Raw genomic sequence first — 18,864 nt, 5'->3', positions numbered from 1 at the left:
AGTTTTTTTTTCCACATTTGTGTTGTTGTGACTATCTTTATTTCTGTTTTCCTTTTTCCCATTTTCTTTTATTTTAATCTCAACGTTTTTTTTTTGTTTCAGTTTAAATTTCTTTTCCTTCATTAACATCTTTCATCTCTGTAATTTCCTGTTCTCTTCACCTTTCTGTTCTTATAACTCTTCTACTTCCTTCTGGTTAGATGTCTCCTGTACGTCTTTTCAATCGTCGACATTAATCCATCTACTTTTGAAATTCTCACTTTCTCTTTCATATATGGTTCTCTTCCCTCCAAAATTAATCTGTGTATCTTTGGTCAAGTCGCATCTTTCTCCTTCCAACGAGCTTCTTTTCTTCTATTTCCAGTCCTCAAAATTAATTAATTCGTCTATTTCTCTCTTTTCTCTCTCCTTTCCCGATATGCTTCAATAATTACCTCCGAAATTAATCTGCTTGTGTATTTTTGCCCAATCACAGACTTCCTCTTTCAAATCCACCTCATTTCCTCGTAGTGTTATCAATAAAATAATCTCAACGTCTTTTAGAATTCATGCATTTGTCTATTTTTCTCATCTCTTATCGTCATATATTCCTTGTGCTTCAATTAACTGCAAAATTAATATGTTTGTATACCTTTACCAATTCACATCTTTTCTCCTTCACATCCGGCTCACATTTCTAAACATCAAACACGCTCTACTTCTCCTTTAAAACGTATTCACTTGTTCCTTTTATCTCTTTCGCTCTCTCTTGGCCACTTTGATGCTTTTCATCCATCAAGCTCGATTGCTCTGATCCAGCCAAATCTATCCATCAGTCTGTCTACCTGTTCATTAAAAAAACCTGCTTGTCTATTTACGTCCGTCCGTCCGTCTGTCTCGCTTCCTCATGACAAGACTGGTAATTCGTCAAGAGTTGTATCACGGTGCAGTTTTTGGCCGCAAAGTTCCTGAGTTTTTGTTCCGCCCATGTTTGCACGAGTGAGTGTTCAATGTTGTAACGGTGGGGATTGATTTTAAAGCCTCAGCCTCAGCCTCCCTCTCTCTCTCTCTCTCTCTCTCTCTCTCTCTCTCTCTCTCTCTCTCTCTCTGTGTGTGTGTGTGTGTGTGTGTGTGTGTGTGTGTGTGTGTCTGTCTGTCTGTATCTCTGTATCTTTCTCTGTCTGTCTGTCTGTCTGTCTGTCTGTCTGTCTGTCTGTCTGTCTGTCTGTCTGTCTGTCTCTCTGTCTGTCTGCCTGTGTGTTTGTTTGTCTGCTTGTCTCTCTTTCTCTGTCTGCTTCTCTCTCTCTCTCTCTCTCTCTCTCTCTCTCTCTGTGTGTGTGTGTGTGTGTGTGTGTGTGTGTGTGTGTGTGTGTGTGTGTGTGTGTGTGTGTGTGTGTGTGTGTGTGTGTGTGTGTGTGTGCAGCAGCGTCATGCAAGTGGCCCCCTAGTCTGGCCCGGAGTAAATACACGAGTCAGCACAATGCAAACCTTTCCATTGCTTCTGCTGTCACTATGCAAACTGCGCTCATTCTATCTCCTGTCACCATTCGGACACACGACACACTATGGCCTCACTACACGCCCAAAAAAAGCAAATCGGATTCTATGGTATACTATTTCTCTCTTTAACTTGTTTCTCCTTTTTTTCTATCACATTATGACTGTTCTCCATTCATTCCTTGTAATTTTTAAGTTTTTTTTATTATTTACTATTTATCTCTTTCCTTCACTTGTTTCTCCTTTTTTTCTATCACATTATGACTTTTCCATTCATTCCCTGTTTTTTTTTTATTTTTTCATTTATATTTCCCGATTTGTACAACCGTTTCTGTTAATATAGGGCATAATGAATTTTTTCCCTGTCTTCCGTCAGTGTGAGTCTAAAAAATCACACCATTGTTACTTTAAGGTTTTCGTTTACTATTTCTCGTTTTTTCATTTATATTTCCAGATTTCATAATAATTTCTGTTAATATAAGGCGTAACCATTTTTTTCCTGTCATTTGTCAGTGTAGGTAAAAAAAACCACACCATTGTTATGTTTTGGTTTTCTTTTAGTATTTTCCCGCTTTTTTCATTTATATTTCTCGAATTTACAACCGCGTCTGTTAATAAAAGGCATAATTATTTTTTTTTCCTGTGTTTCGTCAGTGTCAACTAAAAATCACTCCATTGTTATTTTCAAGCCATTGTTTAGTATTTCTCCCTTCCTTTTATTTATATTTCCTGATTTTATAACCGTTTCAGTTAACATAAAGCATAATAATTTTTTTTATATCTTTCGTCAGTGTAAGTCTTAAAACCACACCATTGTTACGTTCAGGTCTTCGTTTAGTTTTCCCGCTCTTTTTTCATTTATATTTTCCGATTTTAAAACCAGAATATAAGGTATAGTATTTTTTTTTTCTATATCTTTCGTCAGTGTAAGTTTTAAAATCGCACCATTGTTACGTTTTGTTCGTTTAGTTTTTTTCTCGTTATGACATCAAAGTTTCAATTGTTATCTACTAACTTTGCACTGCGTTTCTTCGTTCCGCTCACAACAGAACGCACCCAAAACACATTCACCTTTCTTAATCATCACTTTCCAAACATGATTTCCTCGGGATAATTAAAACTTTCGAGTTGTTTCCATTTTCTACAAAGAAAAGAAGGAACCAGAAGGAAAAAGTCGGAACAAGCAAGAAGTACATCAATTTTTCTCTCCCTTGACAAGTGAAATTGAAAACGGAATAGTTGCAGAAACTTGTTCCATCGACGAATTACAAGGCGAGAAATGGGACGGAGAGAGAGAGAGAGAGAGAGAGAGAGAGAGAGAGAGAGAGAGAGAGAGAGAGAGAGAGAGAGAGAGAGAGAGAGAGAGAGAGAGAGAGAGAACAAAAAAAAAAAAAAACAACGAACCATTATTAGCAAGGCGTAAACAAAAAGTGAAAATATAGAAAGAAATGAAATACGTACAAAACTTTCTCTTGTGATGAAAAGATGAAAAAAATGCTAGAAATGAAATAATACGCGATACTTTAAGAGGAAGAGAGAAAAACTAAAAACACTCAAAATAAGAAAAAAAAAGGAAAGAGAGACATACTAATTAATACACACCTTTTTAACTCTTTTTTGTATTGATGAAAATATGAAAATAAAGATGCTCGAAGTGGAATAATAAGCGAAACTTAAAGAGAACGAGAGAAAAACTGAAAAAGACTCAAAATGATAAGAAAAACAGGAAAAAAATAGAGATACTAATTAATACACACCTTTTAACTTTTTTTGTGTTGATAAATAAAAAAAAAACATAACAGCACGTAGAAGACCACCACCACCACCACCACCAAAACAAACAAAAAAAGAAGAAAATAAATAAATAAATAAGTGATAAAAATCTGATAAATATAGTACAAGAAAGAAAAAAAGAAAAGAAAACAAAAAGAAAAGAGAAAAAAGGAAAAATAGAGACAAAAATGTTTATCTTTGTTTCATTCTTTTAACGGATGAATAAGTGAAATAAAGAAAAGAAATGGGAAGACACGAACATTAAAGAAAATAAAAAGAGACAGAGAAAAGTAACAACGAGGCACAAAAAACTCGAAAAAAATAAAAAAAGGATAAACAGCAGAAAGGACACATGCGCATCTCTATATTCACTTTTTTTGAACTGGTGAAGAGCTGAAATAAAGAACAAGAATAACAGCACGAAACACGGCACGGACATCACACACACACACACACACACACACACACACACACACACACACACACACACACACACACACACACTCTCTCTCTCTCTCTTTGTCTGTGTGTCTCTCTCAGTCTTTCTTTCTCCCTCTCTTTCTTTCTGCTTGTCTATCTGTCTCTGTCTCTCTCTCTCTCTCTCTCTCTCAGATCACACAGGCAAAGACAGAAAAAAACCCTTGAAAATCCAACAAAATTTAAAACACTCTCCTTTTTAATGGTAACAAATTAAATAAGATAAAAAAAAAAAAATCAAGCTATAAATAACATAAACTGGAAACACCAATCAGAGAGAGAGAGAGAGAGAGAGAGAGAGAGAGAGAGAGAGAGAGAGAGAGAGAGAGAGAGAGAGAGAGAGAGAGAGAGAGAGAGAGAGAGAGAGAGAGAGAGAGAGAGAGAGAGAGAGAGAGAGAGAGAGAGAGTGTGAAAGCAGATAGCCTCGAATACATCTTTTTACACCAATAAATAACAGGGAAATACATCGAGCCAGACTATCATGCAGTTTATACATATACATTTTTTTTCTCCCTCTCCCTCGGTGGCTCGTGACGCTCTGGCCTGGAAAATACAACGTTTCAACCCAATTTATCGAAACAGGTGGAGAAAAATGGCAATCATATGGTACAATGGGAGAGAAAAAACATGAAAATTTTGTGGTGACGAATGGAAAAGTCGAGGAAGCGGATGGAATTGTGGGAAGAAAGAGATAGAGATAGAGATAGAGAGGAGGCTGAAAGGAAAGGCATACAAGACCTTGATAAGAATACGGGAAAATACAACAGGTGTGTGCAGAGGAGAGGGAAAAACAGGAAGCAGATGAACAGGTAAGAAAAGCAACAATTAAAAAAGAAGAAAGAGAATGATTAGAAAGAAGAAGAAGAAGAAGAAAAAAAAGGAAGAACAAGAAGACGCAAGGATAGAACATAAGTGTGTAGTGTAAAGGGAAAAAAAAAAAAAAAACAGGAAACAGGTGAAGAGGAAGAAAAAAAAAACGGGTATATAGAAGAAAGAGAAGGATTAAAAAGAAGAAATAGAAAGATTAGAAAAAAGAAGAAGGGAAATGAAAGAAAAAACAGAATAGAACAGAAATAATAGACGGAAAAAAGAAAAAGAAACAGTGAACAAGAGTGACAAGAATGATAGGTAAAGAAAGAGAAGGATTAGAAAGACAAAGAAAGAAAAAAGAAGAGGAAGAGACAAGGATGAAAGACATAATAAGAAAGAAAAATTGATAAACAGACAAACAGTGACAAAAGCAACAGGGAAATAGAAGAAAGAGAAGGATTACAAAGAGAAAGAAAGAGGAAAAGAGGAAAAACAAGAAGAAATAAGGATAAAATAAGTGTGTGGCAAACTAAAAAGAGAAAATTAAAACAGGAAATAGACGAAAAAGTGATAAAAGCAATAGATAAAGAAAAGGAAGAGAATAGAAAGAAATATAGAAGAACAGGAAGAAGAGAATGATAAAATTGATGAGAGGAATAAAAATAACAGGCGAAAACAGGAAAAAGACGAAAAATGAAGAGAAATAAGAGAAATAAAAAGAAATATAGAAGAATACGAAGAGGGAATAGGAAGAAAGAATGATAAAATTAATAAGAGGAAAAAAAATAACAGACGAAAACAGGAAACAGGAAAAAAATGAAAAAAAAAAACAATAGACAAAGGAAGAGAAGAAATAAAAAAGAAATAGAAGAATAGGAAGAGGAAGTGATAAAACAGATGTGAGGAAAAACGGGGCGAAAATAGGAAGCAGGCGAATAAGCGATAAAAGAAACAGATAAAGAGAAGGAAGAGAAGAATTAGAAAGGAAAGTAGAATAGGGAGAGGCAAAGGATAAAGCTGGAGGGAAAATACAATGAATAAAAGCAAGAAACAGGCAAACAGGTGATAAAGCAAGAGGAAAGAGGAAATATTTGGAAAAGGAAGAGAGGAAAAACACAAAAAAACTAAAAGAGAAAGGAGATATTTGGTATAGAAAGAAAAGAATGGAATAGGAGGAGGAGGAGGAGGAGGAGGAGGAGGAGGAGGAGGAGGAGGAGGAGGAGGACTGAAAAGAAGATGAAAAGAATGATTTTTTTGCAATATGAATAAGAGAAAGGAAGAAAGTTGCCATACACCGACAAAGAAGACATAGAGAAGAAGAAATAAATATGAAAAATGAAAAAAAGAAGAGAGGAAAAACACAAGAAAAGTAATACAGAAAGGAAATATTTGGTATTGGAAGAGAAGAATGGAATAGGAGGAGGAGGAAGAAGAGGAGGAGGAGGAGGAGTGAAAAGTGATGAAATGAAAGAAGAGACGAGAAAAAAACCCAAGAAAAGATGAAAAATACATATACTTTTGCAATACGAATAAGAAAAAGGAAGAAGATTGCCACAGATCAACAAAGAAGACACAGAGGAAGAGATAGATAAGGGAAATGCTACAAAAGAACACAACACTGGTGGCAAATAAAAGATAAGGACGAGAGGCAAACACAAACCCGCCATCTTGAAAGCACTCTAAACAATTGATACTTAAGTTATCTGTAGTTCACCTGACTTGCCTCTTAATACTTCCTCTTCTACTTCCTCTTTTTGTTCCTCTCTCTACGAGCTTCCTTTCTGACCTTTCTTCTATAATTATCTATCTCCTTTTCTATCCCTTCTATTATTCTCTATCTCCTTTTCTATTCCTCCTGTTCTCTCTTTTCTATTTCTTCTATTATTCTCTATCTCGTTTTCTATTCATTCGTTTATTCTCTCTATCTCTTTTTCTATTCATTCGTTTATTCTCTCTATCTCCTTTACTATTCCTTCTTTATTCTCTCTCGTTTCATTTTCTTTCTTTCTGTTTTTTATTATTTTACTCTTTTCTTTACGTTTTGATCTATTTTTCCAAACCTTTTTATTTTTTCACCTTCTACGGTACGCTATCTTCTTCTTCTTCTTCTTCTTCTTCTCCTTCTTGATATTGTTCTTTTTGTTAATCTCATCCTCATTTTCTTCTTCCTCCTTTTCCTCCTCCTCCTGCATTCTCTCTCTTCTTCTTCTTCTTCTTCTTCTTCTTCTTCTTCTTGTTCATCTCATCTTCATTTTCCTCCTTCCCCTCCTCCTTCCCCTCCTCCTCCCCTTCCTCCTTCACAATCACCTCCTTCTCCTCCTCCTCCTCCTCCTCCTCCTCCTCCTCCTCCTCCTCCTCCTCCTCCTCCTCGTTATGCGAAAAGACTGGCAGTTCGATGAGATGAGACCTTTATGGGATTTTTAATATTATCATTTTGGTATTTACGTCACCATTATTCTCCCCCCCTCTCTCTCTCTCTCTCTCTCTGACAATGACACGCTTTCTATTCTTTACTAAGATTTCGTATTCAATCGAAGGTCTTTCATTGTTTAAAATTTTATGTCCTTCCCTTTCATAGTCTGATTAGTGTGTGTGTGTGTGTGTGTGTGTGTGTGTGTGTGTGTGTGTGTGTGTGTGTGTGTGTGTGTGTGTGTGTGTGTGTGTGTGTGTGTGTGTGTGTGTGTGTGTGTGTGTGTGTGTGTGTGTGTGTGTGTGTGTGTGTGTGTGTGTAGGTTTGGAAAGAGACAGACGTCATTATATCGAGATTTCCTGTACACATTTTCACTTCGTCTTGTCTTTCATTTTCTCTCTCTCTCTCTCTCTCTCTCTCTCTCTCTCTCTCTCTCTCTCTCTCTCTCTTTCTCTCATGGTCTTTTCATCTACATCAGAAACATACAAAAAATAAACAGCACAAAGGAGAAAGATAAGAAAAATTATCTAAGTAAATTTTTTCTTTCCCTCAATAAAAAAAATAAAAATACACAAGAGGCTCAAAAATTTATGTGTACAGTGAATAAACAAATAAATTATCTAACCTCTGTCACGTGCAGAGGTTAATAAAATGTAAATCGGAATAAGAAAGACAGAAAAGAGCTTCATTTAATCCACTTTTTCCCTTCGAGACTGAAAATATCTTGTTTCTTGTCAATTCAGCTACTTCTTCACTCACTTTTCTTGTCTTGCCTTGTCAATCAATGTTTTCGTAATTAGAAGACTTGGCATGGTGTTTCTTTGTGTGTGTGTGTGTGTGTGTGTGTGTGTGTGTGTGCGTCGCCCTCCATAACCCCGTCGGAACATTCTGCAACACTCGGCGGAACTCACGAAACTCAATTACGGTGAGGCCGCGCAGGATTACTGAGAGAGAGAGAGAGAGAGAGAGAGAGAGAGAGAGAGAGAGAGAGAGAGAGAGAGAGAGAGAGAGAGAGAGAGAGAGAGAGAGAGAGAGAGAGAGAGAGAGAGAGCGCCTCCACACACACACACAACACAACACAAAACCTCATCTTTTGACACACGAAATCCCAAAATAACAACCCTTTGGTACGTTTCCTGACTGTGGATATCAAACACTATAAAAAAACTCGCTACTGACACACAAAACACACAAAAGGACATGGGAGAGAATGGGAGTACAAGGGAGGGTACTGTAGTGTGTGTCTGTGGGAGCAGGTAAAAGGAGAACATTCAGAGGCTGTTCTAAAGGGCGTGCTAAGGGTTCTTGATATGGGGAAGAAAGATTTTAACGGTGATAAGATGCACGTGATATGGGGAAGACAATTTAGTAGGATTATTTGAGAGGTGAAGAGGTGAAGGAAGGGAGGAAAGAGGATCTGAGGGACAAAGGAGAGGAGAGGAGGTACAATATATAGGAGAGAAAGGGAGAGGGGGAGGTGAAGGAAGGGAGAAGAGAGTAAGGTTGAGGGACGAAAGGGAGGAAAGGAGGAACAGGAATAGCAAGTTGTGAAAAGAGGTAGAGATTGGGAGATTGTGAGGCCGTGGTATACTATAGGAACAAAGGAAGGTTGGGGGCCGAAGGAAGGAGAAAGAAGGACTGAGGGACGAAGGGAAGGAGGGGCAGAAGGAATAGAGCACAGAAATATAAGGAATGTATGTAAAAAGGAAGAATTTGAGAGTACAAAACGAAATGAAACTGAGATACTAAAATGAAAAGAAGTAAATAAGATAAAAGATAATAATAAACTCTCTCTCTCTCTCTCTCTCTCTCTCTCTCTCTGGGCCAGTAAAGGTAACAAAAGTAAAAAATAAAAACGAAGTGCAAGTTTTGTGAAAAGTTTGGGCGTCGCCTCTGCGTTTTCTAGGTCCTTAAAATTTTGGTTCTAATCCTTGCCAATCCCTCGCCACGACCTCCCCGGGTTTGTTCCTTCTCCCTCCCTTGTAATTTGATGCACACTTTTCTTTTATTATTTTTTTTTCTCCTTCTCGTATCTTGTCTTGTCTATTTTTAATCATTTTTTTTTCTGGAGGCGAGTCAGACTTTTAGTTCAATGTCGTAATGTTTTTCTTCGTTGTTCTTCGTGTTAATTATTTTTTTTATTCTATTTTATTTCTGTTTCTTTTTAATTTTCTCGCTTGCCATGTTTCTTTTTTTTTGTTTTATTCACGCGAACTGTCAAGTGATGTTTGGTGTTGCTTGTTTTGTTGTTGTTTTTGAGTCCTTAATGTTTGCGAGTTTAATTGTTGTTTTATATATATTTGTGAATTTCTTTTACCTTTCTATCTTCTTTCTATTTATTTTTTCCACGTGCAATCGAGTGTAGTGGCATTGCAGTAGCTTTGTTTTTACTGCAGTTGAATATTTACAAGTTGCGCTTATTTGTCTCTTATTCCTATCTTTTTCTCACCATTTTTAGTCAGACTTGTGTTATTGTAATGATGTAAAACTGTAGTAACACTGTTTTCGCTGATCCTCTTTTATCTAATATATTTTCTTATTTCAACTCTTTCATTACTGGGGGATCATTTTTAATCCGAGTTTTGGGTATGATTGGATGATTTTATTGACATTATGAAGGGTTTATGGAGGTCAGGAGATTAATGGCTACAGCCTTCACTTTTCTAATCCCTCACATAAGTTTCTGAAGCTGTATAGGATCACCAAGTAGTAAGCAGAATGAATAAAGAAACACGTCATGGTACTCAAGAGGTTAAGATGTTAGTTTATATTTAAGATACGCATCGTCTCTTTATTAGTCTTGCATCTATTTAGAGTTTAATAATGTTATCTTTTTCCTCATTAGAGTTTACATTTTAAATATTAACACTGTGTTCGTTGATCCTGTTCTATCTAGCATATTTTCCTATTTTAATGGTTTCAGTTCCCATTTCAGACACGTATCGTTTCTGTATTAGTCATATCTATTTTCAGTTTAGTAATATCTTTTTTCCTCATTAGAGTTCACATTTTAAATATCAACACTGTGTTCGTTGATCCTGTTCTATCTAGCATATATTCCTATTTAGTTCCCATTTCAGACACGTATCGTCTCTTTATTAGTCTTACATCTATTTTCAGTTCAGTAATATCTTTTTTCCCATTGCAGTTCACATTTCAAATACATCGTGTCTCCTTACTAGTTCCACGTCTATTTTTAGTGTTCATATAAAAAAAATGGAGTAAGTTTGTGCATCTTCAGCGTTTTTTCATTTATACTTGTATCTTTCCAATCTCTTACCTATTTTTGTACCTGGTTCATCTTTAAGCAATTAACTTCCTCACAGTGAAGTGATCAATTTTCAAACTTTCTTTTCCACTTCGGATCTATATCAATTTTTTTCTTTATTTATAGTTGATCGTGAGTGTTCGTGATATATTTAGACGTATTTCTGGTCTTACTTGAGTTTGAAAAATACCAGACAGGTCACACGTGAATAGCGATGAATATTCTGCTTTATATTTCACCATCTTCACCTACATGTGCGTCTGGTACTATTAAATCAACTCACATACTGTTACTACCTCAACAGATCACAAAAAAAGTGCTATTCATTAATTGCTGGCACGCGAAGACATCATCAGGAGTGAAATATCCTAAAACTTCTGAATTAATATGAAAAGCTGACTAAAACTTACCCTATATTTCTAAACTGACGATACTGAAACAAGTTAATAATGAAACACTAAAACCACTCACGTTAACAAAATTAGAAAGAGTGAAGGTGAAAATTGTGTCGGGTCTGAGATAATTAGCAGGGTTTTCAAAAGTGTTTTTCCGCTTAATAACGTAGAAATCTTGTCACTTTGCCTTTAGAACAGTAAAAACACCTTAGAAATCTCGTGTAAACTTAAATAAAGCTTTTGAAGCAGTGGAGGTGAAGCACAGAAGTGTTTCAGAATACGAGCTTAAGTGATATGAGAAAACGTAAATGTAGCAACTCAAAACTAGAACACTTACACTTACTCCTCGCTGTGTGTGTGTGTGTGTGTGTGTGTGTGTGTGTGTGTGTGTGTGTGTGTGTGTGTGTGTGTGTGTGTGTACGCCGCTTATCACACCGATCAACACATATTACTTACTCTTATCACGGCTTATCCTAATGGTGTCCCTGATCCTGCTAACCCCGCCCCCCGTTGAACTAACCCCCTTGCTTCACATCCTGCTCCATCCTCTCCTCACAACATAACATCCTTCTCTCTTCTCACTGTCTCCTTTCTCTTTTTTAATAGTAATGTTCTGTCTTTTGCATTATGTTCCTTGTCTCTTCCCGATCCTGACCCTTATTCGTGTTTTTCTGTCCCTTATACATGTTAGGGAATCTTTCAAGAGTAAGAAACGAGAGAGAGAGAGAGAGAGAGAGAGAGAGAGAGAGAGAGAGAGAGAGAGAGAGAGAGAGAGAGAGAATTCCCTAAAAGTAAATAGGATTGAGGAAACTTTGATGTCTCTCTCCCTCTGTGTGTGTGTGTGTGTGTGTGTGTGTGTGTGTGTGTGTGTGTACCCTTCCCTGATCCTTAATTCTGTCTACTTATCTTCTTTCTTACCCCCATCACTACCTTCTCCTCCTCCTCCTCCTCCTCCTCCTCCTCCTCCTCCTCCTCTTGCCACCGGGTGAACAGACGGACCATAAAGTTATATAAAGCACGTACGCAACACGGTTCTCCATTGTTGCAGGTTATAACGCTGCCTGGACGTACTTAGCTGATTCCAGGTTTCAGATTCCAGTTTCCAGATTTCAGTTTCTCATGTTCCAGACACAATATAAAGAGGTGTTTTGTGATTATTGCTTTATTTTTTGTATATTTGTTTTTTTTTTGTGTTTTTTATGCTAGTGGAAAATTTATGTTGGTATACGCTTTTTTTATTCTTATTTCAGATTAATATTGTGAGATTTTTGTTTTTTCGCTTTTTTTTGGGTAGTTGTTGTTGTTGTTGTTGTTGTTGTTGTGTGTGTGTGTGTGTGTGTGTGTGTGTGTGTGTGTGTGTGTGTGTGTGTGTGTGTGTGTGTGTGTGTGTGTGTGTGTGTGTGTGTGTGTGTGTGTGTGTGTGTGTGTGTGTGTGTGTGTGTGTCTGTGTGTGTGTGTGCGTGTGTGTGAGTGTGTGTACAAATATTAACTCGTATATTCAAACTAACTAACTAACTACTACTACTACTACTACTACTACTACTACTACTACTACTACCACTCCAACGACTACCTCCACTACCACCACCACTAGCAGCAATCAATCACCACCTATCACACCAACACGAACACAAACACACATACAAACACACCTCCCATTAAGCCTTGCCATTTAAGGTTGAAGGGGAAAAAGGTGCAATGGGCGCCAATTACCTGCATTGCCTCTCTTAACTGTGCCCGGATCACAGGTAAGCGTTCAGGTTTGATGCAACGGCCCATTAACAAACACTAGGCGATTTTTACCAGTCCTTTTAATAATACACCTCAATTTCTGGTTACGGGAGAGAGAGGGAAAGAGAGAGAGAGAGAGAGAGAGAGGGACAAGTGGTGCATCACTCAATATCACTTGGTATCCTCTTCCATTTTCTCTCTCTCTCTCTCTCTCTCTCTCTCTCTCTCTCTCTCTCTCTCTCTGTCTCTTTCTCTCTATCTCTCTCTTTCCTGCTCCATTTTTCAGATTTAAGCCACACAAAAGACAAAACGCTGAGTGAATTTTAAACGCCACTTTTCGTCTCTACCGTGATTATAACAAGCACATCTCTCTCTCTCTCTCTCTCTCTCTCTCTCTCTCTCTCTCTCTCTCTCTCTCTCTCTCTCTCTCTGTGACACATCATTGAGACGTAAGTTCGTTGATCAGAAAGAGGAATAAACTCTGTCCCTGCTAAGTGGATTTTCTCGCTATTCAAATGCACGGACTCTTAATTTCCAACCAGCTTTTCACTTCCTCTTCCTGCTTCTTTTGGTCGTTGTATTGTGCTTCGAACGTGGCACTGGCTGTGAGGTATTAAGCAGGAGGTATTTGGCTCAATGCTCTTCCTTCCTCTAAAACACGCTTACATGAACACACAGACATACAAACATCCACAATGCAGTTTTGTTATACTAGGTTTCTATTTTCTATCTTTTTATCTTCTTCTATTCACAGTAATGCAGTTTTATTCTTTACTACTGCATGGTACTGATAGCCAGGTGATGCAGCACAGGTAAACTCACTCAAAAAGACAGGTAAACACTTGACTACCTTTGTGTGTGTGTGTGTGTGTGTGTGTGTGTGTGTGTGTGTGTGTGTGTGTGTGTGTGTGTGTGTGTGTGTGTGTGTGTGTGTGTGTGTGTGTGTGTGTGTTTCAACTAATCGTTTTTGTCTGATAATATTTCTAATTCATTAAATCACACAAGTTTTTCTTTTCTTATTTCCTGTCAAGACTAAACGATTTTTTGTGTATATTCATTTGACCATATTTTCTACCTTAAATTCTTCGTACCATTTGTTCCGTATATTCTCTCTCTCTCTCTCTCTCTCTCTCTCTCTCTCTCTCTCTCTCTCTCTCTCTCTCTCTCTCTCTCTCTCTCTCTCTCATTACTTATCTATTTTATTTTATCTTCTATTTACGGCCAATACTTTTCAATTAATCTCCCCTCACTGCTCTCCTTTCACTCACTATTTTGTCCTTTTTTCCTCCTCCTCTCACTCATTCCCTCTCTCGCTCTCTTCCTCTCTCCTCTCTCCTTTCCTCCACTGACTGTCATTCTCCGTCGTGTATGTTAGTCTCCCTTGTTATCTTTCTTTCCTCTCTTATCTTCTTGGTCTTTATTTTTATCTCCACCTCATCTTCATTCCCATTGTTCAATTAATTAATTTCCTTGGATGTGGCTTTCATCATCTACTAACTCAATATTTCTCTATCATTGTCTCGTTATTTGTCTTTGTCATTTTCTTCCTTTTTTCTATATATCTTTCTTTACCTAATTCATATTTTTTGTTACCGTTTTCTTGGTTATCTTCTTTCTCCTTTTCTTCCTTCTCTTCTTTCCTCTCTCTCAAAGTTTTCTCCCAGCCATCTCTCCTGACATGAACTCTCCTTCCTTCCTTTTCATCCTTTTCCCTTTTCTCCTCCTCGTATATCTTTTCTCTATAGCTTTTTTATATCCTTCACTTTTCTCCTTAACTGCTATAACACGAAGCTTCCTCCTCTTCCTCTTACATCTTTCCATCGTCAACTAACTCACTCAGTCCACTTCCCTCCCCACCCACTCTGACCCTCTCCTGACCCTGCGCCTCCTGTCTCACCGCCTCTCTCTTCACTGCTCTCCACTCGCTCTGACACTCACCCCAACCCTTTCCACACTGCCAGAGCCAAGAACACGCGTGGTGGACGAGAGAGGTGACCAGGTGGAGGAGAAACACTACAACAGCGGCAGCATGATTGAGCTGAAGTGTATCGTGGAACAGGTGCCCTTCCCTCACGGCCCCGTCACCTGGAGGAGGGGAGCCACCATCCTCACCTTCAACACCTCCAGGGGCGGCATCAGGTAAGGACAGGTGACTACACGGGTGGGCAAAGATAGACTTCACACTGGGTCACCTTAATTATCAGGTATCACAGGTAAACTAGACACGTAGATAGGAATGGAGTGGTCAGGAAACAAGGAATCAAGTCGCATTTCTAACGTTTAAAGGTGAAAATTAAATGAAAAGAGAAATTAAGACTGAGAACAAGTAGGGAAGCAATTAGAGGATGGAAGTCTCGAGAATTGTTAATCCCTTCAGTACCACGACACGCCTTCATATTCATTCTGGTTACAATTAGGCGATTTTATACATCTTTAGAAATTCATGAGGGAATTGAAATAGTGAAGACTTTAGACCATTAATCTTCTGACCTCCATAAACCCTTCCCAATGTAAAGAAAAATCGTCTAATCATATCCAAAACTCATGGTAAAAATGCGTCCCAGAACTGAAGAGCTCAAAAGTGCCTAGAATTTTAGTATCTTAACTTAGAGACAATTAGGTAACTACCACCACCACCACCACTACCATCACCAACTCTCGCCCTTTCTGATCCCCAGCGTGAAGGGTGACGAGGCTTCAGGGTTCATCTCTAGCCGCCTCTACGTGGCCAACGCCTCCCCCGCCGACTCGGGCCGATACTCCTGCTGGTACCGGAATTACACCAGCGATACTGTCACCGTCCACGTCATAGCAGGTGCGTCCACGTTAATTAAAGTTCTCCCGCCAGGTAAACTTGATCCCTTAATATATCACACCCATTGTAATTTCTTCACTGTAATTTGTCTTTGAAAGTTTTGTAGGTTTGGTTAGGTTAGGTTAGATTAGGTTAGGTTAGGTTAGGTATGATTGGTTTTAAGGTAAGTTAGGTTGGATAATATGCCGGTACTCACTCACACACACACACACACACGAATACAGATACAGAAAAAAGTTAAGAGAAAGAAGGAAGATAATAAAACAAAATCCATTGTGAGACGAAAAATAGAGAGAGAAAAGAATATGAGGGAAAATAATGATAAATAAATAGAAGGGAAAGAACGAGCTGGTTTAGGTAAATAGAGGGGAAGCAGATAAGAAATAACAGATGGAATAGAAGAAAAAGAAAAACTGTAGTAGACAAATAAGGAAGAACTGGAAGAATATAAGATAAAACTAGAATAAAAAGAAAGATAATGAGAGAACAAGAATACAGGAAGACAGATAGAATAAAAAGAAAACAAATGAAGAAAACGAAGAAGTATAACAATGACAACTAAAAATAACATGAAGAAAAGAAGAAACTACAGATAAATAAGGAAAAAAAAGTAAAAATAAAAGAGAAAGATAATGACAATGCGGGGATGCAGAAGACAGGTGAGGCAGGTAAGATACGCCAGGTGACACACTAAGACCACGGCTCACCTGTGCATAAATTCCCCCTAGGCGGCAGGTGTGTGTGTGCCTAGATTACATGCAGGTAAAAAGGTTGGTTTCCGCGGCCATTAATTTCGCACACGGAAAGGTAATTAGTAAGCTTTTAAGTTTTAATGGTACACTTGTTGAAATGAAGCTTAAAGAGGAAGGCTTCATTGTCCTCGTGTGTTTGTATGATTGAAAATAATTCCCTCATCACACCAGGTGAATTAAAGGTGAGGTGTGAATGCTTCTCTTCCTCAAACCTGTGCATTGCTAACTTGCTGCACACTACACGCGAATAATGGAAGTGAAAGGCTCGCGTGTCAACATAAGAGACGATGACAAAGACGTAGAAAAGGGAAAAGAAATCCACGAATTAATTCTGCTTCCTTTTTCGTGATTTTATACAACTTGAAAAACTTATGTGGCGATTGGAATACTGAAGGCTCTGGCCAGTAATCTTTTGACCTCCATAGATTCTTCGTAATGTAAATGAAATCGTCTAATCGTACCTAAAATTCATGACTAAAATGCTGAAGGAGTGAAGCTTGTGAACTTGAGAGAAGTATAGGTAACAATTCGCTAGACCAAGAGTGAAGACAATGAGAAAAATGATAAAGGTAATAAAATAATATAAACATGACAAAAATTGAAAAGAAAATTTGAAAACTATTAAAACAATGTGAATAATCGAGTGCATGAAAACTGTGACAGCTGGAAACTGTGAAATATTACAATAGAAATATAAATAAAAAAAAAAGAAAAGCATTGCACTGAAAATAAAAAAAAAAAAAATGCAAAGGAATATTTACATGTACAAAAGTTATGATTAATAAAAAGAAACAAGATTGACAAAAAGGAAAGGAAAAGAAAGAAGGAAAAAGATGCACTAAAAACTTATTCTGACCCAAAAGAATAATGTTTAAACTAAAAATGAAGGAGAGGAAGAAAAATGGACAATCTGCATTTTTTCGACAGGAAGAAATGAGAAAGTTCCCAAGAGACAACGACAACCACGCGCTGCCACAAACATGAAAGCCAACGCGAGTCCTCCAAAAAAAAAAGGACAAAGCAGTGGAATAGAAAAAAGTCACATTGTACCAAACACTTAAAGAGCAAGAAGAAAAGTCAAATAAGGAAGCATTGCAACGAACACAGGAAGAAATACACGACACATGAAAGAGACTTGAAATAAAGATGCATCACACAAAACAAAGAAACACAACACATTAATCAAAACTGCCAAAATAAAACATTAAAGACACATTAACAGACCACTAAAAAAGATGAATAAAAGCAGAAAAAAACACACCTATAGATTCAGGAGCCGGAAACAAACAATGCATCTGTGAATGAGTTCCGTTGTCACCTGTGTTTGCTGACTGTAGCGCACCTGTGTCTCTGTGCAGAATGTTACCTTTCATATCTCACACCTGACTGTACCTTTTGTGCGTGTGTGTGTGTGTGTGTGTGTGTGTGTGTGTGTGTGTGTGTGTGTGTGTGTGTGTGTGTGTGTGTGTGTGGCTGAGAAATGAGAGCATATTTTTACTACCTGTATACATTAGCATGCATTAGGGAGGTGTGTGTGCGTTGTGACGGCGAACACACACACACACACACACACACACACACACACACACACACACACACACACACACACACACACACACACACACACACACACTAGGGATAAATGCAGGAAAAGGTTTACAATACCACCTTGAAGTGAATGAAAGGAACGAAGGAACGAAGGCAACAGAACAGTCAGGTACTAAAGACACGCGACATAGGAGAGATAGGAGAGAAGCGATGATTTTTACAGCAGATCAGGGACAGTAGAGTTTAAAGGTCGAGGTGAAGGATTAGCAGGAAAATATTGTGAAGTTTTGGAAGAAATAAGAATTGGAGATTGAGAGATAGAAAGTAAGAAGAAGTTGGTTTGATCTAGATTTTCCTAATTTTAAGGAATCTATTTATCTGTCTTTTTGTTTGTGTTTGTCCGGTATTAAGAGAATGTATTGAGTATTTTTGATGAGATATGAAACACGCAACAAAAGAGGAACAAGGTTTTACTTACCATATTATTCATGTTATGCATTCTCGGCTCTGTCACTTAATTTGCGTCACACATCTGCCTGGAGAAAGAGAAAGATTATTGAATTTAACATATTAGTGACTTTAGGGAGTGCAAGATCTGTCTATTTGTCTGCCTGTCCTCTCTCTCTCTCTCTCTCTCTCTCTCTCTCTCTCTCTCTCTCTCTCTCACACACACACACATCTATCTGGAATTAGGAGACAAAATTTGAAGTTTTAACACATTACTGACTTTGAGCCCTGAATCTGCCTGGCTGTGTGATGCCCATCCCTCACACACACACCTGTCTGCCCCACACAGGTGAAAACTCACAGGCCATGCAGCACGACGCCCCCACGGAGACCACGGCCGCCGCCTCTCCCGCCTCCCCACGCTGGCCCCTCGTGGCGCTCCTCACTTGCCTCACCTGGCCGCCCCACCTCAGCCTCGGCAGGTGATCGCCCCGTGCCGCCTCGTCCCTCCGCCCCTTCCCCTGCTGAGGACTCCACGCTCCCCCTCAGTCATGCTCTCCAGATGTCATGCTTTTATACACTTCCAAACATGCATTACGCTTACCTACATAAACCTACATGTGTACTTACACCTACACACGTGCTTACATATTCCCCTACACACACATACACACACACATACACAGATGGGTGTCAGGAACTTGAGCTAACGTGCATATACAAAAAATAAGTACACGTCCATATAATACGCACACGAAACGCAGTATACACGGTGTGGGATACAAATACGTACACGCACATACACACGTACACATGTGTATATTACCTTCATGTGTGTCCATAAGTCTCCGATAATGTCTACATTTTCTAAATATAAAAATTCAATACCGATGACTGTTTTATTTTCACATTTAGGAGGAAAAAGAAGAGGAAGAGGAGGACGAAACTGGGACGATGAGGAA

General features: G+C 38.2%; 1 protein-coding gene across 1 annotated transcript in view; it reads left to right on the top strand.

Moving 5' to 3' along the window:
• LOC123507553 overlaps positions 1 to 18,791 on the top strand; it is a 103,539-nt gene extending 84,748 nt beyond the window's left edge. The window contains exons 6-8 of the mRNA XM_045260479.1: positions 14,302 to 14,479; positions 15,019 to 15,155; positions 18,252 to 18,791. Of these exons, the coding sequence (XP_045116414.1) occupies positions 14,302 to 14,479; positions 15,019 to 15,155; positions 18,252 to 18,388 (452 nt within the window). The 3' untranslated portion in view covers positions 18,389 to 18,791. The remainder of the gene's footprint in view (positions 1 to 14,301; positions 14,480 to 15,018; positions 15,156 to 18,251) is intronic.
• The last annotated feature ends 73 nt before the right edge of the window (positions 18,792 to 18,864 follow it).

The sequence above is a fragment of the Portunus trituberculatus genome, chromosome 22 (assembly GCF_017591435.1).
Source record: "Portunus trituberculatus isolate SZX2019 chromosome 22, ASM1759143v1, whole genome shotgun sequence".
Lineage (NCBI taxonomy): Eukaryota > Metazoa > Arthropoda > Malacostraca > Decapoda > Portunidae > Portunus > Portunus trituberculatus.
This window is presented reverse-complemented; position numbering and strand designations above follow the sequence as displayed.